We start from the raw sequence: 27,814 nt of genomic DNA, 5'->3' as shown, positions 1-27,814 counted from the left end.
AACCCTGTACTGCTGCAGCTGTTGATCTGTTGCAGCCCTAAAGGGAGTTCAGGGTAGAGAGTGAGGAATTCTGTGCTTCAGGGAAACTGGTGGAACAGGTTCTATAGAATTAGATATTTTCAGTTAAACTGATTTCATGATCCCAATCCTTGCGTTTTCTCATATCTATATATGACACCTTCCAGGTGACATCAGCTCCTCATGACTAGCAGAAAATATTTAGCAAAATATGTGCTTGATTGCATTGAACTCCCCTTCACCAAAATATTATATATTGACCTCCCCCAGTGCCTCTTTGGAGTAGTATCTCAGAGCTGAGATGCTGTCTCCCAGGCTGCAGTCCTCATTTTGTCCCAAATAAAACTTAATTTGCAACTTTCACATTGTGCATCTTTTTTAGTTGATAGGATCAAATGGGAAACTAATGTTCACTTCAGATTTAGTTAATCTGACAAAATGGCTTCCTTTTACTCTATATGAATCACCTCAAAGGAAGACCTCAAAAATTATTATAATTGTCGACTCCAACAAATGAAATCTCCTAAACAAAACCAAAATCCTCTTAGTTTTTGTTATTATTGCACAGAACCAGGACCTTAGAAAATAGATTGTTATAAATGTAAGCACTGAAGATACCTTAAACCCTCTAACCAGCTTTCCAACATACACCAGTTCTCAGTGGTGGGTCTCTCTGGAACTAGAGGGGCTCTTCCCAATCCTCCCTCTTTATTGCCTTGGAGAAATATTTTTCCAATGAGAGGATAAATATCTTTCAGTCCTCTTTGATACCATACTCTCAGATCTCAAGCTCACCACCATAAAACAGCCCTGCTTTGGAGTAATAAAACAGATCAAATAGTGAGGATCTCTAATAAACCTCAAGAAGTTCTGAACATATTCCCTTCTGTTTAGCCATTTAAGAGATACACACCCTTTTCTCCTTAGTTCCTCTTGCTGTTTTGTAGTCTCTAAGTCATGTCCAACTCTTTGTGACCCCATGGAATATAGCCTGCCAGGCTCCCCTGTCCATAAGATTTCCCAGGCAAGAAATACTGGAGAGGGTTGCCATTTCCTTCTCCAGTAGATCTTACCAACAGGGATCAAACTCATGTCTCCTGCCTTGGCAGGTGGATTCTTTACCACTGAGCCACCTATTCATTTATTTGGCTGTAAGTAAGTAAGCCCCTATCCATTTATTAGGCTGAAACTTCTTAGACAAGTATGCCAGAATTTCTTTCTCCCAAAAGGGGAAAATAATTCCAGAAATTGACAGTTCATCAAAGAACCAACCAAGTAAATTAAATGAGCCTTTGACATCTTTTATTTGTTCTATCTCTGATGGTACCAGACCTGATTCTGGAAATACTGATCATTTGTCCCTATTGAATCAGCTACCACTTTCTTTAAGGGCAAAACCTCCAACTGATGTTTACAAAATCCATAGTATATCCCATCAAAATTTAAAACAGAATCCTCAAAACTTCTTCCTAGAATTAATCAATACCCTTTAGGTAATCCTTCAAGGCATAAAGCCAATAATGGAACAATACAGGCTCAAGGCCTCATTATCCGTGTACTATCCACTGTAACACTGCATTTTACCAGTGAGAAAAACAAAGTTCCAAAGGTGGAGTAGTAAACAACACTGTTATCCTTCAATATCTCATTATTCCTCTCATAGGGTACTATCATCCACTTCCAGCAAAATAAAGTTCTTCACTGTAACTACTTTTCACAGTGCATTCTTTAGTATTCTAGCTGATGAAGATAGCCAATACTTCTTCGCCTTTGGTTGAGAAGAAAAAATAAATCACCTGGACAGTAATGCCTCAGAATTGTATTAAGAGCCCTTATTTTCTACAAATCCTGAAGGCTGATCTGAATGATAAAGTTCTCCAAGGGTTTTACTTTGCTATGATATGTGATTTGCTTCTTTGCCCTCCTTCTCAAGCCTCTTTCTCAGGAAGGCAGCATCCACTTAATAAAGCTTTTAGACTTAAAGGGACTTAAGTTTGCCAAAGAAAAACTATTATAGTTTGCCCAAACCCTGGTTCAATGTTTTGGCCAGCCAGCACCAGAACAAGGGCTCCACCTAGATCTAGATACACTTCATGGAACTTAGGACACCTACAATCCCAAACTAAGGGCAACTGCAAGGTTTTCTTAGGCCAGTTGCTTGTTGTTGAAATTGGATTCCACATATCTTATGTTTTAAAACCAAGTTTCTTTAAAACAAAATTTCTTATGTTTTTCTCAACAGTAAAAATCTCACCCAATTTTGTGGGAAAAACTGGATGACATAGCCTTCAAAGCTCTAAAGGAGAGCTTGATGAATCCACCTGCCTTTGGGCATCTCAATTATCAGATTCCCTTTTACTCTTTTGTATGTGACAAGAAAGGGAATAACTTTGGGGTACTCACCCCAAAACTCAGGGACCACGATCTCCCCATAGGGTATTATAGCCAGCAACTGGACCCTGTGGCACATGGATACCTCTCTTGCCTGAGAATCATTGCAGCCATTGCCCTTTTGGTTAAGGCCACTGAGAAAATTATTGTGGAATGTCCTTTAATTATCTTTGTATGTCATGAAGTAGAAGTCCTCCCAAATTCTCATCACACTCAACATTTCTCAGCTAGCTGCCTCATATCCTAAAATGTCCCTTTGCTATCTGTCCTTCCCATAACTCTTTTACATAATGATAACTTTAATCTGGCTACTCTTCTCCCTTCTGTCACCAAAGTGTCCTTCATGACTGGTTAATGTTGATAGACAACCTTCTGACTCCCTGTAATGTAATGATCTGAAAGAAACTCCATTGGATAATGTTGACTGCTCATGGTTCAATGATGGTTCTTATTTAAAAGGTGACAATGTAGTTATGTAAAGTTTAAAAATAAAATAAAATTAAAAAAAAAAAGAAAAAAAAATAAAAGGTGACAATGACAAATACCATGCTGATTAAGTTATTATAACTCCTTTTGATATTGTTAAGGCAGCAACTATACCTATGGCTACTTTGGCCCAGTACGTTGAATTACGTACTCTTAAATGGGCTTGTACTTTAGTCAAGGACAAAACGGCCAGTGTTTATACTGATAGAGATATGCTTTCAGAGTACCTAATGATTTTGAAATGTAGTGGAAGCAATGTTCCTTCCTTATTTCCAGTGGAAATAAAATTAAAAACAGTACCTATGTTTAAAAATTATTGAACACAGTAATTTTACCTGCCATTTTAGCTATTATTAAGATTCTGGGGCATGTTAAACTTGACTTTCTGGAAATTAAGGGAAATCACCTTGCTGATATTTCTACAAGGAATGCTATCCTTAAAGGGACCAACAACAGCCAAACCTCTGTCATTATCCACAGGGATATTTCCTCAAATGATACTTTAGAAAAAACTGGCTATAGAAGACCCAAAATTAGATTCAGTAAAAGAAAAAACAAGATTGGAAATTTGACAATTTTTTGGGAAAAAGAGGAAGGTATGGTTTATATCAAATAACTCAGTCCTATCAGAAACTCTAAAAAACCCACTTCTCATCACATACACCAAACCAATGGTCTATTGACAATGAATAAATATTGTTAGGGAAACATTAACAAAGCTACAAAAAGTACCTACCTCAATTGTCCTAGTTATCCAAAGCACACCCCATGGAAGACTTCGTACTGCTTCAAGATATTTTAAAGTGCCTAATGGACCATTCAAAGTCTAGTAGATGGATTTCATAAACTTCCTCCATCTCATGGGTATAAATATGTTTCCATCACAGTCTGCATGTTTTTCCACTGGACTGAAGCCTTCCCCTACAGACAGGCTACTGCATTTTCTGTGGCTAAAGTCCTTTGTTCTAAATTGCTTCAGTTGTGTCTGACTCTTTGCGACCCTATGGACTGTAACCCTCTAGGCTTCTCTGTACATTAGATTCTCCAGGGAAGAATACTGGAGTGCATTGTCATGCCCTTCTCTAGGGGATCTTCCTAACTCAGGGACTGAACCTGCATCTCTTACATCTTGGGCATTGGCAAGTCTTTTAGGGAAGTGAAAGTGCAAGTTGCTCAGTCATGTCCAACTCTTTGCCACCCCATGTACTATACGTGCATGGAATTCTCCAGGCCAGAATACTGGAGTGGGTAGACTTTCTCTTCTCCAGGGGACCTTCCCAACCCAGGGATCAAACCCAGGTCTCCCACATTGCAGGTGGGTTCTTTACCAGCTGAGCCACAAGGGAAGCTCTCTTTTAGGGAAAGATTACCCCTATCTGGAGCAATTCCTCTCAAACTTCATAGTAATCTGAGAACCCATTTTGAAGGCCAGATGCTTTGATAAACCTGTAATGTTTGGCTGGTTTTTCACCACTTTCACTATGCTTACCACCCTCAATCTTCATGTTTAGCTGAACACACTAATAACATTTATTGCTACCAACTAACAAAATTTGTAAAGGTTGTCTAAATACCTTGGCCAAAAGCATTGCCATTGGTCCTTTTAAATGTCAGATCCACCTTTTTTGGAATTCATAAACTCTCACCCTTCAAGATAGTCCTAGACTGCCCTATGTATTTGGTTCCTGCTTTTATTTCATCCATAACTGATAAAAGGAGACATATTCTAGTATTACAAAGGACTTCTTGTTTCTATTAAAAATAACCATATTTTGGTAAAGCAGTCATTTCACAGTGTGCCCTTGGGAGAAAAAGACTTGTAACTTAGAGATTTTGTCTACTGGAAAAGATACTGCCAAAAGCATTCTCCTCAACCTCACCAGAAAGACCATACTAAGTACTGATAACCAGCCCTTGTGCCACCATACTTTAAGGAATGGACTCTTGGATTCATGTGACAAACCTAATGAAGTTTCTGAACCCTGACTGGATGTGCACATCATCTGGTGACCTGAAAGTAAAGGTTTCCCAGAATTGTGAATGAGGTTTTGCGATAACATGTGATAAATGTGATAACAATTCCCAGAGTTGTTATCTAAAAACACAACTTTCCAAAGATATCTTTGATGCTGACATAAAGATACAGATAATCTACAATGTCCAGGATCTTGAAAACATATGGACTTTGATAAAAAAAAAAAAAAAAAATTCTCCGTCCAGACCCTCCTTGTTACTCACATGTGACCTAAGGTTTCTAGCCTGAGACACTACATCCAGAAATGATCCCTCCTGACACTGAAGGGCAAAAAAGCACTGAAACTAGAAAACCTGACTGTTGATCAGTTATGCTTTCAGAAAAAGATCTTAATCAAAGGCTGAAAATGTAAAAAATAATAATAATAAATAGAATCCTCAGTTAAATACAGTTGAGAGACCAGAGGAAGAGCTCTTCTATCCTGCAATAATAGTAGAGCCCAATAGGTGAATAAAGGCACTTCTTTCCTGGAAAGAACTCAGCCAATGAAAATCCTTGGACCTTTTTTTTTTACTACAGCCCTCCCAAATTTCTTTTCCTTTCTATGAAAGTGTTCTCCTTCCCTTCCCATGTGAGAACTTGCACATTGCTGACCACAGTCACAGATGCTATATTGCAATTTTCTGCTGATCCTGAATAAACCCATTCATCTTCATTGGAGAAACATCTGTCAGTCAGTCAGTTTCTAATAGGCTAATAGGATCATGTGGTTATGAGCTAAGATTCAGTTCAGTTCAGTTCAGTCGCTCAGTCATGTCCGACTTTTCGCGACCCCATGAATCGCATCACGCCAGGCCTCCCTGTCCATCACCAACTCCCAGAGTTCACCCAGACTCATGTCCATCGAGTCAGTGATGCCATCCAGCCATCTCATCCTCTGTCGTCCCCTCTTCCTCCTGCCCCCAATCCCTCCCAGCATCAGAGTCTTTTCCAATGAGTCAACTCTTTGCATGAGGTGGCCAAAATACTGGAGTTTCAGCTTTAGCATCATTCCTTCCAAAGAAATCCCAGGGCTGATCTCCTTCAGGATGGACTGGTTGGATCTCCTTGCAGTCCAAGGGACTCTCAAGAGTCTTCTCCAACACCACAGTTCAAAAGCATCAATTCTTCAGCGCTCAGCCTTCTTCACAGTCCAACTCTCACATCCATACATGACCACAGGAAAAACCATAGCCTTGACTAGACGGACCTTTGTTGGCAAAGTAATATCTCTGCTTTTGAATATGCTATCTAGGTTGGTCATAACTTTCCTTCCAAGGAGTAACTGAGCTAAAGTTAAAGGTAATAATAACACTTCTATCACCAAGCCAGCCACTTAATCTTTTGAGATCTCTATTTGTTCACCTGGAAAGTAGAGCTCCCTCAGGGTCATTGGGAGGAATAAATTGGATATGTGCAAATGATTATTTTCCTTACAATTTTTGTTATTATTTTCTATGATATATGCTGAATAATTCATCACTAACATTTTTATTTATTTAAAGAATTTCAGCAACCTATGTCAGGTGATACAGTATTTTAAAGATGCATGAAATGGACAGGCTTCTACTTCCCAAGTATTCTTAACTTAGTCATGCTGAAATAATGACAACAACAAAATGATAAAAATGATCCCTACTGAAGTAAAAGTAAAGAAGTTCTGTTGCCAGTCCAGGTTCGGTGCAGGATACTGGATGCTTGGGGCTAGTGCACTGGGACGACCCAGAGGGATGGTATGGGGAGGGAGGAGGGAGGAGGGTTCAGGATGGGGAACACATGTATATCTGTGGTGGATTCATTTTTATATTTGGCAAAACTAATACAATTTTGTAAAGTTTAAAAATAAAATAAAATTAAAAAAAAAGAAAGAAAATCAACTTTAAAACTAGGAAAAAAAAAAAAAGAAGAAGACGTTCTGTTGGTTGAGAATAGTAGTTCCAATTTACCCAAAACCTCATTTCCAAAAGTAGCTACTCCTAAGAACACATAATAATCACACACAATTTAAAGAGAAGGGGCAGAATTTAGACTGGCCTTGAAGTCTCTTTCAGAAACAAGACTTTCTTTGTCTATTTTCCTAGGCATCCAAATTATTTTGACTTGGGATATACAGAGACTTCATAATTTAATGAAATACTTCGGTGCAAAGACATAATCAATAAAGATGGTAGAGTATGTGATTTATATATTTATATAAATATATATTTATATAATATATATGGAATGTGATAAAGCCACTTCCCGCCATATTTAATTGGGTATCTGCAGAATACCCTATTTAGATGAGTTAACTATTCGTGTGTTAAAGAAGACTGAGGCTGCTTTCAAAAACAGTCAGTTGTAGCGATTTCAAACTTGGGGTCTTTAAAAAGGCAACTTGAAAACTCTGTGATTTTGTATTCAAGAAAAGAATGAAGACAAGTCAAATGAAATTTGAAGGCTTTTTCAGCGCTCTAAGTAAATCTATGATGAAGGGAGCAACTTTCATACAACAGTGAATGGCCTCTGGTTATTTATCTTAGCACTTAACTTTCCACGAAAATAAAACTAAACAAGTTTTGGCTCAGCTGAATTTTATAACTTGTAATATGAGCTCAACAAATAACATATAAAAGCTGAGCTTCAGGTGATTCTCACTCAGTGATTCCAAATAATTAATAAAGAATAGAAGGTATAGCCTATTGATTTTTTTTGTACATTCTTTAAATTAAGAGTTGAAGACTGGCAGTTCCCATATTGAATCTGTCCCTCAGTATGTTTAATTTGGTAAACATACTATTGACCTTTTAAAAAATTGAAAGATTTCCTATAAAAAGCTAGCTTTTCCAGATTCTTAAAAAGTAAGATTCTTAGGTTAGCACTCTCACAAGGTAACAACGACTTTCTGTTTTATACAGAGCTGGACTGAATTGTATTAATGGTTACCTGTTATAATGGAGATACAAAGATACTACTTTACACTTTATTTTTTTCTGTAATGGATATTTTTTCCTTGGTAGAGGTGGGCAGTGAGGCAACTGCTAATTCCCTTTTGTTTTTCAATCTAATTCTGAGAAACTGTAGGAAAGATTTTATTTGACTCTTGCTTCAATATTAATACTAATTTTACTGTCTTGTATGAAATGGTTTTTCTTCTTTATGAGTAATTTCTATGAATATTTGTGAATAGCCCTAAATTCATCTCTCTCTCTTTGCAATAGCTTTTTAGAATTTAGTGCCAAATTTATGGATCATTTTTCATGATATGAATTTGTTTGGACCAATATCACTCTCAGATTTATTTATATTATTAATCCTATCCTGTCTTTGGTTTGAGACTGTCCTCTTTATAACCTTTAAGTTTTCCAGGTTATAACTTAGATTCTTTCTGGAAATGATCAGAGGGCTACATAAATACATAAGCATAGTAGTAATACACAAAGAAATCTTGAGAAGAAATAACACATTTTGCATTTAAAATGACCTATTTTGGAAACATTTTGTTAGCCTAAATAAAATTAAATCACATATACCAAATTCTATTCCATATATTAATTCCTCTCATCTTTTTTTTTAATGATAATTTTGACTCAAAAATGTCAGTAGTAATGGGAGGAATTCCATGTTTCACTAATAATTATTGTGAGGGTTATGCTTTGCCTCTTTTAAACATTTTGGACTTAATTTCAAAGATCTAGTTTCTTTGGGTTATGTTCCTCAACAATTAACTCAATGACTTAATGGGAAATTCTCAAGAAGATTAAATAAACTTAGAAATCTAAATAGAAAAACCTATTTCAAAAAGAGACTTGTGAAATATAAACTGCTGCTTGTGGAGAACGGATTGTTTCTCCTGATCCAGGAATATGGTAACTTTACATATAGAATCATAGTCTTTTAGCTCAATGGTATTTACAGCTAATAATAAGTTATGACTACACAGAACAAAGCATAATCTATGAAGGGAGAGAGCAAACTGCTACTGTTTGTGACTTTTAAAACTGTATTTGCCTTTGCTTTGTTTTGCTTGGTATTGTTTGGTTTATCCATTTGTGCTTCATAAGTGAATACACTCATTCATTTTATTATTCTAAATAAACATCTATCTTATAAATGTACATACAAAAGTGATATTTCCCTGAGGCTTTTCTTTCCTTCTGTCTTTTCTTTTTTTCTCTCATAAACTATCCATATCTAAACCTTTGTGAACTGGTACACTATCTATTAAGAGGCATCACAAATAGCCATATTACAGCAACTTTAAAATAAGTATATCATCTGGAGAAGGAAATATGATATACCATCATAAAATATTCAAATCTAAATGGTGAGTCAATTCTCCTTTAGATTGCCTTCTTGTTTACATTTAATCTATTAATATCCATAACTTTCTTTAAATCTCATTTTATTTAAAAAATACATATTTATCTGGGATTGGATTTCTTATTCTGGTATTTGTAGATTCAAGAGATTTATGGGTAAACTTTAGGAATTCATAAAAGATCTCAGAAACTATACATGATGCTTTGTGCTGCTTTTTTTCTCTCGTGAAAGACATTCAAGAGCTTTCCTTGACTCTTGTGGAAGACTCTAAAAGGAATGTGGAGACCAATTTCACACTTCCCTATTTGTTTTTCATCTATTCCATATACCTTCCATGTAAATGGTAGTTTATATGACATTCAAATTTACTTGTATTTCAAATTATATAAAATTGGATTAAAACTCAGTTGGGAAAAAAAGGATTGCCTAAGTGTACCTTATCATTTAATTAAATATAAAGAAATAGAACTGCTTATTGAGAGCAACCCATTTCACAGAAACAGAAACTTTGCCTGTGGTTATACATATGATAAGCAGCAGGGATGAAATTTGAGACCAAACAATGAAACTTTAGAGCCTTCTTTCTTTATCACTGTCCCATTAAAAAAATAATTATACAAGGACATAAACTAGATTAATCTAGAAAGCAGTAAGTTCAATAAGAAAATGGATCAGAGTAATGTTATACCCTAGTGGCTCAGATGGTAAAGAATCCACCTACAATGCAGGAGATCTGAGTTCAGTCCCTGAGTTGGGAAGATCCCCTGCTGGAGGAAATGGCTACCCACTCCAGTATTCTTGCCTGGAGAATCCCAAGGACAGAGGAGCCTGGCAGGGTCCATGAGGTTGCAAAGAGTTGGACTTGACTGAGCGACTAAGCATACACACACACACACACAATACTGCATAGGAAAAAAAAATACATTGCTTCTGAGTCACAATTCATTAGCCATTGCTAGTCACATTGTGTAGGGCCCTCTCATGCTGGTCCCACTCAATCACAGAGTTTCCAGGAAGTGCAGTCTTACCATGTTCCCAGATATAGGAAGACATAGAAATATACTATGTACATATTAAATGATTACCATGAGTGACTTGGGTATAGAGCACATCGTGAGAGGGAGAACAGAGATGTCTCTCTGAGAAGGTGATATCTGAGATGAGACCAAAATGAATGGAAAGAGCCAGCCACACATATTAGGATAAAGAGTATAGTAGGCAAAGGGAATGACAAATGCAAAAACTCAAAAGCAGGAAACATATTTTGTTTTATAGTTGGAGAAGAAAGTGAATAAGGGTAGATTAGTGAATTGAGATTTGAGAGATAGGCAGGGGCTGGATCTTATAGGGCTTTATCGACATCTATGGTACAATAAGCTCAACAACTATCTTTTAATTAGAGATTTTGAATCAGAGGAGTGATGATGATATAATTTAATCTCCATTATTAAATTCTTGCTGGCTGCTGTGTGGGAGAAAAAGTGGAACTAGGAAGGCAAAGTTAATGTGCAGAAATGGCTTTTTCTGGAGTCTAGGTACAAAATGAAAGGCATAGTTTCTGCCTTTGAAAAGATCATAAAATGGTCTGCATGCAGGGAAGTAGGTGATGTATGTAGTTGCAAAGCAATATCCTACATGATTTTTTAAAACAAATTTTATTGAAGCATTGTTGATTTACAATGCTGTATTAGTTTCTGCTGTATAGCAAAGTGAATCAGTTATACATGTACATATATCCCCTCTTTTTTTGGATTTAAGTCATCAACTTAGCACATAGGTCACCATAGAGCATTGAGTAGAGTTCCCTGTACCATACAATAGGTTCCTCATTAGTAATCTATTTTATTTGTAGTCGTGAATATATGTCAATCTCAAGCTCCCATTCATCCCACCCTCCTTTTCCCTACTTAGTGGCCATACATTTTTTTCTGTACATCTGTGTATCTCTTTCTGCTTTGTAAATAGGTACATCTATAGCATTTTTATAGATTCCACATATATATCCTCAGTGACTTAGTAGGAGAGAACATTGTGAGAACATGCAAAGGGGAAATCTAACCTGGACTGGGGGATATTAGAGGAGAAATTCTCATGACGGAGGATAAGAAGAGTTCCAAGTCATGACTGAAAGTCTGGTAGAGGTAAAAGTGGAATGTGATGAAAAATATTCTGAATGAAGTCAGCAGCATTCATAAAATTTGGTGTTGTGTGTGATGGGAGGAGGGAGAAAAGAGAAAACTAGAGAAGAAAGCAGAGAACTTGAGTGGTTTTATATGCAATGCTAAATGGTTTGGATTTAAACTCAAAGGCAATGGGGGTCATGGAAAGACCTGCTGCTAGATTCTGATATGCTCAGATATGTAGTTAGTATCCATCACTTTGGAAGCATTTAGGCAATAAGTAGAAAGGGGAAAATCTCTGAGATTCCAAAAATTTACAATTGATCTACATATGGAGATATATGTGTATCTATTTCACTTGCGGGAACACTCAGCCTTTATACTAAGTCATGTAGACTATTAAACACACACACACACACACACACACTTTCTCTTGCATATTGCTCTCCTTAATTCATGCTACCTTCTCACAATCAATTAAAAATACTCCAAACCTATTTCTCAATGTCTGTTATGCAGTTGTTTAGAAATGCTACCCCTTCTGCCAGAAAATAGAGAAAAAAGTCATGGAGTTTTATTTTCTCTTAACCCCCTTGCCAAATGAAATCAGCTTCTGTTAACAGTTGTTGATTTTCCCCTGGATGGAATGTTGCATCCCTCTAAGGAGGCTGTGATGGCCATTCTAACCTGAGTTCCAGGCATCTGTGGTTCCCCAGAGCCCTAGCTGCTTAAGCTTCAGGGCTTGGCACTCAATCTATCTTTGTAATATGGCTTGTCCCAGTGGAGTGTTAAAATGATGACTATGTTTATATGCATATACTCACGCTGTTTTACTGTTATGTTTTCATGTTGCTGATGCTGGTTATATTTTAACTAATGCAATTTTATTGTATTTTTGCCCCAAAGCTATTTAAACTAAGCATACAATTTAGGGGAATCTAATAAATAAATAAACGCAGAACTCTGGAGGAAATGTGGCAACTGACGGTGGAATTTATCCCAATATTTAAATGAATTAATTGAGACTAAATATTTGCAGTTAGAAGACTAGCAACTATACAGAGACAGAAAAGACTTTTTCTTCTCCTATAAGGTAAAAAATGAAAATCAGGATTGCAAAAATTATATTTATACTATGCTTTTCTTATTCAGAATACACTTTTTTGATTTCTAAGAAATGTTTAAGTGTTCCTGAGAAAATAGTTAAAATGATTTGTGAATTTAGTGAATTATTTAAATTGTGAGTCCAATCCAGGAGAAAAAAAAAAAACAAAAAACTTTGTTTGTTTTAATGGAGTTTAACTTTGGAGAAGGAAATGTCAACCCACTCCAGTATTGTTGCCTGGAAAATAACATGGATGGAGGAGCCTGGTGGGCCACACACCTCATGGGGTCACAGAGTCAGACACGACTGAGCGACTAACATACACACATACTTTAACTTGTAATTTGTTATAAAATGCTTTGAAAAATTAAAAAAAAAAAGAGTGCTATGTGCACAAAGCTTCCTGCATATCTGATAATTGTCATGTGTCCATTCCTGCTTGCTTTCTGGTTTTTCAGTGACTCACTGTGTATTGATACTTCCTGTACCTATGGCAGCAGTTGGCTACAGATTCTAGGTATTCATCACCTGTCCTGAATCTATTGAGAATCAGAGTGGCAGCCTATCAATTGTTTCATTTCATTTACCAACAGGGTGTGGACATATGCTTGTCCTGTTTCTCAGTGGACCCTTAACCACTTCCTAAAGTAGGTAAGCTGTCCTTGGTTTCTAGAAATCCTTAGCAATGGGTGCTTGTTTAAACCTATCTACCTATCTGACTAGAAACTGCATTGTGTCTGTTGTGGATATCTGTCCTGCTCTTCTCCAGATAATGTGGGATGAATTCCCCAGGGACTACTGCCTGCCCAATGGCTCTACAGTCCCTTATATGAACTAATAATGAAGTCAAACTTGCGGTGTCTCTTTGAAATCAACTTGTCCTCATCCATTCAACCTTGATGACTGCTTGCTTGTCATCTAGCCTATAGATGATTATTAATATCATAATACCATGGCCCTTTCCACCTTCCCATGCCAACACACTTCCAGGGCATGATTTCTGTGTTTTACTTTCTATTCCAAAAAGCTTTTTTACCTGTATATGTAGTCCCTGCTGGAGATTATCTGGATAAGAATTTGGATGGGACTATCTAAATCATGTATTAACATAAGAGATTTAATGAAAAATTTAATCATAAAGATACCAGACTTCAAGTCTCCGATGCTTACTGTCTAGGTCAATTAGAAAAGTTGAATAGAGGGAAATGGAAAAAATGTGTGGATATCTTGGCATAAATTCAATTATTATAACACTAAACTATTTCTAGTATTAAAATATACAGACATATAGAGATTAAAAAATAATGAAAAAATACTGAAACAATATATGTTATTAAATATCTTTCAGGAAATTCAAACATTTATGTGAAATGTATGTAAAATAAAGCACTGTTTTTAGTTCATTAAAAACGTAAAGTTTGAAAAAAAAATATAAAGTTTGGTATCTAGAATTCTACTATGAACATAGTATTTAAAATGTAATATATCATAGGGATGATGAACTTCTACAATATCAATATAAGTAAACAATGAGTTGAGTTGGCTATGTAACTGAGAAATCTATTTTTCCATTCATTGCTGAAATTAACTATTCACTTTAACAGATATTTTAGATATCAAATATGAAGTAAAACAGATTACAATGTGGATATTCCATGTTAGGAATTTACTTCTTGGCTTAGATATATGACTGGCTTGCAGTAGATTCAAATATTTACTGGAAAAATATGACATTATTTAACTTTATATTTTAAAATGGATAGAACATCATTATGTAGAAAGAATATGTATAAGCATATACATGAGACAAATGTTTGAGGAAATATCAGAGAGTAAGATTTTAAAGTTATTATCTCTTCTTTATTTTGGCCTTTTCCTGTCCCCATTATTTTCTGCCACGTCTCATAATAAGTTTGATATTTTATTAAACACTCAGGATTATAACTCCTTTAGAATGTGTCTCTACTTGAATTTTAAAGTAAGAGTCAACAAACTATGACCTGCAGACCAATTCGGGTCCACTACCTCTCTTTGTAAGTAAAGTTTTCTTATAGCACAGTCATAATTGTGTGTGCATGCATGCTAAGTTGCTTCAGTAGTGTCCGACTCTTTGCAACGCTATGACCTGAAGCCTGCCAGGCTCTTCTGTCCATGGAATTCTCCAGGCAAGAATACTGGAGTGGATTGCCATGCTGTCCTCCAGGGGATCTTCCTGATCCAGGTATCAAAACTGTACTTCCTACAATGCATGCATTGCAGACAGATTCTTTACCACTGAGCCACCAGGGAAGCCCACAGTCATAATCATTTGTAGAGAAATAGTATATGGCTTTTTTGGTGCTAAAACAGTGGAGCTGGGTAGCTGAAATAGGCAAAATCTAAAATATTTTACTACAGGACTCTACAGAAAAGATTTGCTGACCTGTGTTCTAAAATGTTCTAAATTCTGCTTATGATTTCTAGAACATCCCATTAAGTGTATACATATCAACATAGCAGTATGCTGTACTGAAAGATCTGCATACCAGTGAAGTACTCCATACCAGGAAGGTCATGGTAGATTAAGTTGATTATGTTATGTAACAAAGTCATCTGTAGAAAAGTTTGGGATTCAGACAATGACAATTAATTTTCCTTAGAAAGCCTGTGTGTACACAAATACCCAGCATGAAATAAATTCCCTCACAAAAAGTGGATGAATCTGGTCAATTGCATTTCAGGATATAATATAAGTGCAAACTGAACTGATGCATCACATAAATAAAGCAATACAAGCTGACAGTTCACATAGGCTCTGAAAGAAGCTAATTATAAACTATATTTTAATGGGAAAAAGGCAAAGTTTTATCTTATTGCTTACTTTAGTCTCATAAAAGCTTGAGTACAACTCAATTCTTGAGAGGTGAGTTAATTATTTTGTACATTATATATGTCCTTTGTCTCTTTTCTGTTTGTTTACTTGTGTGTGTGTTTTCTGCTGAATTCCTCAAGTCCTATCAATTCACTGACCATTAACCACAATTTAGAATAAGGAAGCAGAATTTAAAGGCTGTGGAAATTAATTTACTCTTGCCCTTATGGTTCAGCTCTATTAAAAGAGTTGGAAACAGGCTACAATTTTTCATTAAAATTAGGTCTTCCTGTTACCTATTGATTTTATTAATTATTTCTGCAAAAATAAAATGAATTGTTACTTTGTTTAGTGTCAAAGTACATAATTATTGTCTTATGCAGAAGCTAAATTTATCTAGGAATAAGTTTAGACCTATTACTAATTTTTTGAAGAGTAAAAATGAAGATAACTGGCTTCTTTCCATTTTTAGGAACCATTTTTTTTCTAAGATTTTCTTTTTAAAATTATATTTAGCTGATTCCTTTTACTTTTCTTGATAATCACATTGCTAGGAACATTACAGATTCTTAAAACAATCTTTGCTCTTAATTGATTCAAAACTCTTGAGTTTTCTTTGTTTTTGATGTAAAAGTTGTCTATAGTATTAAAGTTAAAATGACCTTTAAAGAGCTATTTTGTCCTAGAAAACAAAAAAGAGGTTTCCTGTGGATAAAATCCATTAATAATTAACATTGTTTTGATATCTCAGTGTTAACAGTTTCTAAGCAAAATAAATCAATCTGTGAGAGAATAAAGTTAATCCAGAAAAGTTGTATCTCATTGAAAACAGATACTATACCTCTCTAAAACTAGATGACATTTAGATTTGCTTTTAATTGCATTTTTATTGGATAACAATCCATATTTTCATTAAAAGAGAGTAGTTAAGAATATTAGGACAGAAGATTATATGAATCTGCCAAATCCATAACATAATTTGATCTTCCCAAATTCAAATCCAATACTTAATTGTTAACAAAGCTCAGTGCCTGAGAAATAATAGCAATTCTTTTTGATTGTGTGTTCTAGTAAAAGTGAATTGAAGTATATTTTCATGAAAGAAAAACAAGACAGGTGATTGTGTACAGAATTTACTAATACTTTATTTCCTATGTGTTTAAGATTAAATTGTGGCACAAAAAACTTTTCTTATATTTCTGAAACTTACTATGTATTTAATGTAGACAAGAAGTCAAAAGATGTTGGCTTTAATTTCTATTCTCTCTATGCTTAAATGAGTAACCCAAAGTCTTTAGCTAAATATCAAGTTTGATACCTGCAGTGCTCTGAGAGGATTCAATCTCCCAGACAGGATATCATGGCTTTTTGGTTGGCAGAACTGCCAGAACTTTCTGGATTTCCCACTAAGAACCTGACATCATCATTTGAATCAAAAAATCTCTCCTGAAAATGTCATTATGTATCAAAGGACTCAATTTCAACATTTCTAACTTAGAACATTATTAGCTTCTTCGAGGAAGTAGCATCAGTTTTTGTTATTGCTATATACACATATAGATAATTTTATCTAGCTGAATTTTTTTTTCTCATCTGCACAACAAAACTGAACTAAATGATCTTTTCATTTTCTTTCAGCTTGTTAGAATTTTTGAGTCTATGAGGTAAAACTTTTATGGCAGAGAAACCTAGTCTTGGGTGACTGAAAACACTGTATTGGAATGTCCACAGCTATTCCAATGACAAAGTTCCAGAATCCACTCTACCAAGGAGAACTGTAGGGAGGAGGGAGGGGCAGTGAGGGGGATGGAGACTAGGCACAAACAGACAAAAAAGACAAATGTACTTCTTGTGATGATTTCATGTAATGGCCCAGGTCCCTTCTAGTGCTTTTTGGAAAATTTCATTGCAATGACCTATAATAAGTAGAAAGGTCTCTCTTTTTCATCAAGTGATAATGAGTATGCACTTAAGAACAAGGTAGTAATTATTCGTCTTATACTTCTAGTAATTTCTTCTGTTTCTTCATCCTAGAGTTTATGTCCATGATAATATGCAAGGCTAGGTGCACGGATCTAATCATATGCCTTTCCTTAATATAGCACAGCCACTTTCATTTATCCCATAAATCTTGGCAATTTTAGCCCAGGATTTGAATAAAATAAAATAGATAGGATGTTTTCCTTATATTTTATTATTTTTTACTTCTTTTTTTTAATATCCTCTATGTCCAATGCATAGTAAGTTTCAGAGAGACAAGGAAAGTATTATTTGGGGATCATACAAATGTTACTTCACAGAGAGTTAGAAAAAAAATAGAGTTATACTCTATAGCTGCAGAAGCAGACAGCTAGACACAGGGATAAACAGTCAGCCTTTGAAATTACAACTGTGAAACCCTGAAACTCCAGCTGTGTAATCCTAGGTAAGTGTCTTAACCTCTCTGAATAATCCTTATTCTGAAAATTAAATGGAATAACAAACATAAGAATGTCTGACAATTTGTGGGAGGCCAACATAGGTTAACTCCTCCCCTTGACCCCATATTATCATAATGGAATCTCCTCACTGGCACTCACTGTGAAATTATATATACAAAACAGACAAACTTTCCTTGTCTTTCTGAAACTTACTATGTATTGGACATAGAGGACATAAAAAAAGAAGTAAAAAATAATAAAATATAAGGAAAACATCCTATCTATTTTATTTTATTCAAATCCTGGGCTAAAATTGCCAAGATTTATGGGATAAATGAAAGTGGCTACACTATATTAAGGAAATGTATATGATTAGATCCATGCACCGAGCCTTGCATATCATCATGGAAAAAAACTCTAGGATGAGGAAACATAAGAAATTACTAGATGTATAAGATGAAATAAATAAGGGTTGACTCTGAGATATAAATGATTTTTGTGGTAGAAAAAAAAGATTCTTTCACTCAATAATTATTTACTAAACACTCACTATATGTCAATTAATTCATTTGACTATGAAACTACAAAGATACAATTACTTTGATCCCTCCTTAAACTGGGAACAAGAATATAATGAGGTAAATGAATAAATGCAGGAATGAATGAATGATGATGAAGCTCAAAAGAAAAGGAAGTTTCCAAAGCAGAAACAAAGTTAAAACAGAGCAAAAGAACATAAGCAAAACAGTTAAAGCAAAAGAAGAGAAGTATGTGTGAGTATGTACACAAAGAATATTATATGCTCTGCTCACTAATGGATTTTGGAACTTGTTAAAGAATATTTATAATAAATAAATAAACACTATAATAAATCAAAATTAAAGGTCAATACAGACTAAAACATAAATTTCCATTTAATTTGTATTTGTGATGTAATTAAGAGATCATACATTCCAGCATCACTCAGTTCATTCACTTAATGCAGCAGGTAGTAAATGTTTCCTTTTTATACAGCCAAACAGAAGGCATTAAAGAACAATGACCATAAATCAGTGTCAAAGGCTTCCTCAAATAAAGAAAAATCCAGATATTTGATGAATATTTAGGCTCCATTTGCAAGAAATTATAAAATTTAGGCAAATCTATGGTGGGCTGCTGTCTATGGGGTCACACAGAGTCAGACACGACTGAAGTGACTTAGCAGTATCCTAGAGAAAACCTTCTCTATAATAGAGAAGGTTCCCTTCTCCATTAAATACATGTTGAAATTACTTATTATATTTTGTATAATAATTGACTTGGAAGAATAACTGTCTAAAGAGACTGCATAATTTTCCTATGTTAACTTTAGAAATGCCCTGTGTGACATATGCTTGAGACAATTTCTAGAAAGGGTGTAAGAATGAAAGTTTATATAACTCAAATGAATTAAACTGTCAACAATGAAATAAGATTAAAGCTACAATTTGGTATTTTATAGATGTGACATGTCCAGTGTCTGTCTCTCTCTCTTAAAATGATACAGCCAGAGAGGTAATGACTTGCAAGAAAAAGATGAAATTCTCATTTTACCTTTATTCTTGAAATACTTGCCGGTAAAACCGTTTTTTAACAAAAACCTTTCAATGCTTAATAAATGGCCAGGATTGAGCCTCTAGAAAAAGTTCTATCATAACAAAGTCTTTGAAGGCCCTGCCTCACTTATGTTTCCACTTGGAAAAACTATTCACCCAGTAGCTACAAAAGGGTAATCATAGTTATATGTACCAATCAAAGGATTCAGAATCAAAAATAAACCAGTGCTAAATCAATAACAAACAAGTACTGAAACAAAGGAAGGAATCTATGTGCTATGGATTGTTTGTATTCTACTTAAGCTTGTAGATTGTGTGTGTATTCCTAGGTAGTGATTTGTAAAGATGTGTGTTTTCTTTCCTGTGTGCTCAGTCATTCAGTTATGTCTGACTCTTTGCAACTCCATGGATCACAGCCCATCAGGTTGTCCATGGAACTTTTCCAGGCAAGAATACTGGAGTGGGCTGCCATTTCCTTCTCCAAGGGATCTTCCAAACTAGGGATTGGACCCATGTCTCCTGCATTGGCAGGCAAATTCTTTACCACTAGCACTATCTGTGAAGCCCCCCAGGGAGTTTGGAAGAGAGGAAAAGAGCAGCACAATATGAAGAAAGAAAGAGATGAATGAACATTAATCTCAGAGAGGACCAGACATTAACACTTTTCCCGTATATTAATCATAATAATGATAAAAAATAACCATCACTATAGAAATTATTTTCTTGAAAGTGGTATCAGAGAGAATATGAATTTAATTTAAACTCAGGAATTTGCTGAAATAGAGATTATATATGAAATGTTCATCTCTTGGTATCTCCTGCTCCTTCACTATTAAAGTCTAATTCAAGAGTATTTTCTGTCCTTTTGAAAACAACTTGAGTTGAGAGAAACTGCACCAATTGCTCTGCTTACACAGGCAGTGTAAAGCGAAGTGCTGAGCAGTTATATGGTGGATTTGATCAGTTTTGACAGCCAGTCCTGAAACTCAAGCCAGAATCCCCTGCTCTTTTCTTGCACAGCAGGTTCTGGGACTGAATTATATGACTAATTGCATCAAATTTCTATTTTACCTTGGCAATGGCCTCACAAATCCTCCATGTGCAAAATGGCCTTCCTGATCAATGTTAACAATTCTATATGTCATGGCTATTTTACAACTTCCATATCAAAATACATAAAATAATGATGGATAAAAATATTTAAATGCCCTTTGAAATACTCTGGATTGCTCACATGAAAGTCATTCCAGAATGCTGCCTGTCTTCAATGCCTACAACCTGTATTCACCAAGTAGAATTTTTGACAAGAGAATCTTAGTACAATTTACAATCAGTTAAATGTAAATTAGTTCAGGAAGTTCTTCTCATTCTTTCCTTGAAACATGGCCAAGAATCACGTGGATTATCTGAATCATTTCCTTAGTGCATTACTTTAATCATATAAGAAATGCATGGTATTCACGTTGACAGTATTTCCTTTACAATAATATATTAGCAAAATGACCTAAAGATAAAGGTCATTAACATTAACTAGGCACTGATTCTATAATCCAAACCCAAATAACTGTCTAGAGAACCTATAAGGGGCTGTACCACTCGCTTTGGATACTCATAAAACTAAAGCAATCTCTCCAAAATGTTTTAATGTGCAATGATCATTTTAACTTAGAGATACATACACACAGAAAAGAGGGATGAGATCTCACTTCTGAGATGAAAGCAAATTAACATCGTGGCAATTTCTTTCACAGCACATCATGGGGCAGTGCCAGCAGGCCACAGATGTATAACTCATGAGGAGCCTAAAGAGACATCTGTGAGGTGAGGGAAAATGTAGTATGCATTCAAAGTCCAATTTAGTAATGGAATGTTAACCACACCCCAGATGAATGTCTCAAATATACAAAGAAAAAGAGGAAAAATATCTTTTGTATACCTTTTCTTTTTCCACTCTAGATTAGTTAAAAGCAAAAAGTTCTAGTTCATATGTACTAGTGGACCAACTGAAGTGAGAGAGGAAAAAGAGACAAGAATGAGATAGAGATGGGGGGTGCGGAGAGAGATTTATCCTTCCTCTCGATTTTGAAGCAAAATTAAATTCAAATATGTTCATGTTAAATTTGATAAGATACTGTTACAAAAATTTTCTTAGTCATTTTCTGTTTTCATTATAGCTTCTGGGCTGTCCTATGTCAGGAAAGACATGAATCATGTCAAGACCACTAACCAAGAGTACCTGTGTTTCATTGCTTCATGGCTCTTATGGAACATATTTGTATCAAGCTTTGTCTATTATAATCCAGGTCATACAGGGAGAATCAAAATCAGAGAATATCTCCTTTAATAAAATCACTTAGGCAATTCACCAAAAATATTTACTCCTTTAAGAACCTAGTATTATGTAGATAATTTCCCTAACTGCCACTGTTTCCCATACTTACAATTGAGAGAAATTAAGGAAGAGAGAGAAAGAGTGACTGAGAAAGAGAGAGATGAAGAAAGAAAAATGAAAGACAAAAGGAATTCTTGTTAGAGAAAATACTTTAGAAATTTTCTATTTTATAGGTTTCCAAATATTTGCAGAAGAGAAATAATCTCCTTGGAAAACACTTTGAGAATGATTTCTCATGATCACACTTTGTTGTCTGTTTGCATGCTAGATTTTAAAAACTGAACAGTGACCATGTTTTTTCATTCTTTAATCTATGTTTTGGTTCAAGCACAGTCTGGCATGTGAAAATAAATATTTTTGGAATAAATGAAAGAATGAATTTTAAAAAATTAATTTCTTAGTCAAAAAAGAAAGCTTCCAATTAAAATGTTATTGCTGTATGAATTTTTGACAGGCTAACAATTTTTTTGTGATATTTCCAACATGATTTCTAATTCATGAACATGTCCTGGGGCTGATCACATTTTGCCGAGTTACCCATGCAAACAACAAGATCAGGTCGCCATGATTTCCTGGGAGCCATGGTTGTGATCTCCTTCCTCTCTTTACTTCCATTCCAGAAGGTCAAGCAGTTGGAATACCTCAACATTTAATAGGGAATGATTACCAGCCTTAGGAAACAAACTTGATGTGAAAAGAAAAGGGAAATTATGCCTTTCTTAATTCTTTTTTTCCCCCTTTGGGGATGGGCTTGGGGTTTCATCAATTTAGAAGTTGGAGCGGATTGAAGCAACGAATATTGCTGAAGAAGCTGAAGTTGAACGGTTCTATGAAGACCTACAAGACCTTTTAGAACTAACAGCCAAAAAAGATGTCCTTTTCATTATAGGGGACTGGGATGCAAAAGTAGGAAGTCAAGAAACACCTGGAGTGATAGGCAAATTTGGCCTTGGAATACAGAATGAAGCAGGGCAAAAGCTAATAGAGTTTTCCCAAGTGAACGCACTAGTCATAGCAAACACCCTCTTCCAACAACACAAGAGAAGACTCCACACATGGACATCACCAGATGGTCAACACCGAAATCAGATTGATTATATTCTTTGCAGCCAAAGATGGAGAAGCTCTATACAGTCAGCAAAAACAAAACCAGGAGCTGACTGTGGCTCAGATCATGAACTCCTTATTGCCAAATGCAGACTTAAATTGAAGAAAGTAGGGAAAACCACTAGACCATTCAGGTATGACCTAAATCAAATCCCTTATGATTATACAGTGGAAAAGAAAGGAAAAAGAGATCATCAAATAATTTTATACAGTTCCACTTATACTTTTTTATGTGATGAGAAATTTATTTTTCTGTGATTTCACTCTAAAATACTCCAAATATTATCTATCAATTTAAAATTGATATTGAGGTTTGTAGATTCACAAAATTACCAACCTTCTCTGGTGCAATTGATTTCATCACTGAAGTCTCCACAGTCATTGTCACCATCACAGGCCCAATGGCCTGGGATACATCTGCCACTGGAACAACTGAACTGGTTATCAAAGCAGGAATGTACACAGCCAACCTCGTCACTCCCATCTCCACAGTCATCATCTAGAAAGAAGCATTAACAACCAGGTGATGAAAAATTATCCATGGAGAAACATTTTCTTATGAAATACTTAACATTTGTTTTTGGTATTGAGTGCTTTCTTCTGTTATTGAAAAAATGAATGATAAATCAATCATCAACATTTCCCATGAGCAGTGAAAAATTATTTCCATTTTTATATTGCTTTGTTTCTGATTGAATGTCAACTACTAAATTAAAGAGGAAAACATCCTTCACTTTGGATTTTGAAGCTTAATTTCTATTTCACTCAGAAATGACTAACCACTGACTGGATTAAACTATACAACATGAAATAATTATGAAGTGGGGAAGACAGTGGTGATTGTAGGAATTTCCTGAAATGATACAGCTTGTGATATAATTATTGTTGGAAAATGACTCTTTAGCCCTAGTGTTTATAACTATCTTTAATTCAGATCCCTTTTCTCCATTCTCCCACATGAGGGCTCACTCTGTACCCTTACACCACTGGTTCTTAAGTATGTATTTATATCAGGAAATTGTTTGTATGCTATCATTAGCAATGATTTATATTCTATATTAACAATTGCTGCAGGAGGGAAGCAAGAGGAATGTGAAGTGAAAACAGATTAAATTCAAACCAATGGCTGAGGTTGCATCAATTTATGTATAATTCATTTACCTGTATTTGGCATAATTTAACATAATGATAGAACTGAGTGAAGAAAAAATATCATTTATACATAAAAAGCCAATGTGACAGAGTTGAGATCATCTGGATCTTCCATAATAATTTATAAACTACTCCATCCTGACATTACAGAGCATTTTACATCAATCCTTTGAGGAATCTGAATTGTCCAGGATGTTTTCTCAATTGTTCCCTTCATGTCTTGTTTGTAGACTTAGACTAGATCTAGCATAATATCTGAAAACAAATTCCCATCATAGATAGCCCCAAGGGACTGCTATTGAGCTCCATTGTCCTTAATGCTAATCCCCATTGACAGGCCATCTGCCCTCTCACCACTTGTCTCAGCCATTTTGCTGGACTTGGCAAACTTCTCTCACAAACAACCTCTGAAAGAAGTGACGCTGCACAGACAGCCAGGCCTCCAATCAAATCAGTGCAGTCTAGTGAACATTTGGTACTTGCCAGAGTCGCAGTGCCACTTGCTGCTAATGCATCTTCCACTTTTGCATATAAACTGAGTTAGTGGTTCACAAGTTGGGAATTCTGTGAAAGATATAAAAACATCCAATAGGAAAGATGTTACTGATTATGTTTGACATCTCTTCATTTTTCTTGCAGTATAATGAATCTAAACAGTCCTTCATCAAGTGATTTTCCTTTATTTTAGTCACAGAATGAATCTAAACAGTCCTTCATCAAGTGATTTTCCTTTATTTTAGTCACAGAAATATACTCCTACAAAAGTTATTTAAAGTATGCATACCCTGTGTCCAAAAAATGCTGAACTTTGCAAACTTTTGACTTCTTCACTCAGTTCTATCATTATATTAATATGTTATTGTGTTTGACTTCATTTGTTTCCTATTTGCTAATGTGATCAGAGCTCTGCCCCTCTCTTCCACACAGTCCATAGAGGAAACATTAGATAAGCAAATAAAGTGACAGTAACTATTTGAGGACACAGGATATGCATAATTTTAGTATCTTTTATAGGAATACATTTCAGTGACTAAAAGCCAAAGAAAATCACATGATGAACGACTGTTTAGATTCATTATGCGGCAAGAAAAATGAAAAGATGTCAATTCCCCCACATCAAGGAACTCAACCTTCTCTCAGTGAAGAACAGCTGCATAGAGCTCTATACTATTGCACTGAAAAGTGACATACATGTTTTAAAGCAGGCTTCCCTGGTAGCTCAGCTGGTAAAGAATCTGCCCACAATGCAGGAGACTCTGGTTTGATTCTTGGGTTGGGAAGATCCTCTAGAAAAGGGATAAGTTACAAGTCTTTTTCTGAACATAGGGAGCTGAAGTAGAAAAGTTAAATCCAGCTTTGCCTGAATGATGTCAATATCTTAAGCTGAGAGTAAGGAAACAAACACAAACAAAAAACTCAGTTTAGTTGCTATCATACGTGTTAGGTAGTTAGAATAGGAATAAGGAGTCCAAAATGGCGCTGGCTAAAAGACAAGGAAGGGAAAAGCCTGTGAAAATAGAACAAAGGAAGGTCTGAGGACCAGAGTGAGAATCTCAGGTAAAACAAACAACTCTCCTAGCTAGACCAGTTTACATAGGGCAGGCTCAGGGGGAGGAGAGAAAACATATAAAAAGAGGGGCCTCTCTTCTCTTAACGTCTTTTGGGTTGGCATGCCCTCATGCCTCAAGGATGTATTTTCTTTTACTTTCTAAATAAAACGGAGCTGTAACATGGAGCTGTAACACGGAGCTGTAACACTGGCCTGACCAAGGGCTGTAATGCTGGTCCGTATGTCGCTTCAAATTTTTGTTGTGACAAGACAGAACCTGGGAAATTACACACTCCCCTGACATCTATGGTACCATTTGTCAGATTTAATCTGGCTGAAACGACCTCCTCTCGCCCCCACGAGGAGGAGACCATGCACAGCAGGAGTCCAACTCTGTGAAAGAAGCTCCCGTGGCGGAAGCCGAACAGGAAGAAAACCCAGCACAAGGGAAGTGACAAGAAGCCCAGAGTACTGGAAACTGGGACAGCGAAAAACAACCTCAGCAGAAAGCTCATGTGACTCAGTCTCAGATTCCAGAAGACCTCCAGTTAAGGTAGGAGGTCCTCACACCTATGGCTGAAAGGACATATGCCTAACAAAATCTTAATTCCTTTACAATCTCTTGTTTCTTGTTTACTCGAACCCCCCACTAACAGGTGAGCAGCAGTGTGTGCAACTGAGGGATTCTGGAAGGGGCGACTCCTCAGTGTGTCCCAAAGGCTCCACTATCTGCTGGGCCCCAGTAGCCATTGCTCAAGCGGGTGGGGGTTCTTCTGTCCATAATCTTCTTTTGTGCCAAGGGTCAGGCCAATGAAAACTGTTAGCACAGGTCAGATATTTAGCAAATTTTCTGGCAGGTTATGAAGGGGATTCTTCAGTGTGTTTTTTCCCACTGCTTTTTCCTCCTGTCCTTCAGCTCTTTTCTCCCGGGACTTGAGCCTAGCCAAAACCCATTGTGCCTGGCTTCAGGACCTAATGAAGCTCAAGATCTGATGTCTCATTGCAAAAATTCAGTCAGAGACACAAGATAGGTAAGAGGTGCATTTGTTCCTATTCAGAGAGAAGCACACTCCACAGGGTGTGGGCCATCACAGAGGAGAGTGCAGTAGCCCTGGGATGTGGTCTGTCTATTTTTTGCCAGCTAGGTGAATTCATATGCTAATGAGTGGGAGCATCTCCCAACCATTCCAGAACCAACCACTCCTCTGTCTTTTGACAGTGCCTTGGAACTGTCCTGCCAGTTCTGGGTGTGTCATTTAGCTTGCAGATTGGGGATCAAGGTTTATTTGAATTTGACTTGTCATCATGGACCCATTTGATTTTAATCAGGTTTATGTTTATGCCCTTGGGACAACCAGAAAGTAGCTAGCTCTTGAGAGGGAAATAATGTATAATATCCAATCCCTCAAGATATTCAGGCCTTCATCTTCTATGTTTCCTACAATATGTGCAACAAGAACCATCTCTCAGTGGACCTGCTAGGGCAGGTGACAGGCACACAATGCCTGCTGGAAATTCATCTGCTGGCATCCCTTCAAGGGCAATTGGACTTCCAGGGATAATGTTTGCCACTTTGGGAGTTAGCCCTGCAGGCCGTTTGGGCCTAAACCCTTACCACCCTTTTCCTAAAGTTACAAACATACCCCTGGATCAAATTTCCACTCCACTTTTATGGAACATCTGGTCTGTTGCCTCTTATCAATTTGTTCTTAAGCCAATTACTAACTCTTACAACTAGGACCCTGCCCCCTTGTAGACAACACTGTTCCATCCCACTTATTAAAATATCTTAATGCTCCTAACAGGACCAGATAACCCACTCCTTTGTCATTACTTCTGTTATTACCTAAAGTGCGTCTATGACAATGAAATGTTTACCACTGGAGACACCCTAACCTGCTCTTATGGAGGACTAGGGGAAGAAATCAGTGACTTACTTTCCCTTAGAGCAGTAAGAGGATAAGGCTTATGGCTGCTTCACCAGGTTCATAGTCTCAGGGCACAGGCTTGGATTGCTTTATGTCATGATATCTATTCCCATCTGTGGTGAACAAGCTAGCAATGAGTTAAAATTACAACCCCTTAGTCCTACCCAGCACTGGTCACACTGGAGACTTTGGGGATGTCCAACTCCAATCTGGGGGTCCCAGGAGGTTGACCTGACTTGACCTGCCTAGGAATCTGGACCTTGAAATGTTGTCATGCCTCAACCTGCTCAGGTATCCACCAGTCCAGGAGTCCCAGGAGGTCGACATGCCTTAACCTGCGCAGCGATCCAACTCTTGGGAGGCCGACCTGCCTCAACCTGCCTGGGAATTTGATCTCCAGGAGGC

The 27,814-nt window shown here is 36.3% G+C and overlaps 1 protein-coding gene across 1 annotated transcript in view; it reads right to left on the bottom strand.

Moving 5' to 3' along the window:
* LRP1B (LDL receptor related protein 1B) overlaps positions 1 to 27,814 on the bottom strand; it is a 1,835,261-nt gene that overhangs the window by 823,852 nt on the left and 983,595 nt on the right. Inside the window, exons 19-20 of the mRNA XM_055574440.1 lie at positions 24,416 to 24,496; positions 23,118 to 23,279 (exon numbers count right to left, since the gene is read on the bottom strand). Of these exons, the coding sequence (XP_055430415.1) occupies positions 23,118 to 23,279; positions 24,416 to 24,496 (243 nt within the window). The remainder of the gene's footprint in view (positions 1 to 23,117; positions 23,280 to 24,415; positions 24,497 to 27,814) is intronic.

Source organism: Bubalus kerabau, chromosome 3 (genome assembly GCF_029407905.1).
Source record: "Bubalus kerabau isolate K-KA32 ecotype Philippines breed swamp buffalo chromosome 3, PCC_UOA_SB_1v2, whole genome shotgun sequence".
Classification (NCBI taxonomy): Eukaryota; Metazoa; Chordata; class Mammalia; order Artiodactyla; family Bovidae; genus Bubalus; species Bubalus kerabau.
This window is presented reverse-complemented; position numbering and strand designations above follow the sequence as displayed.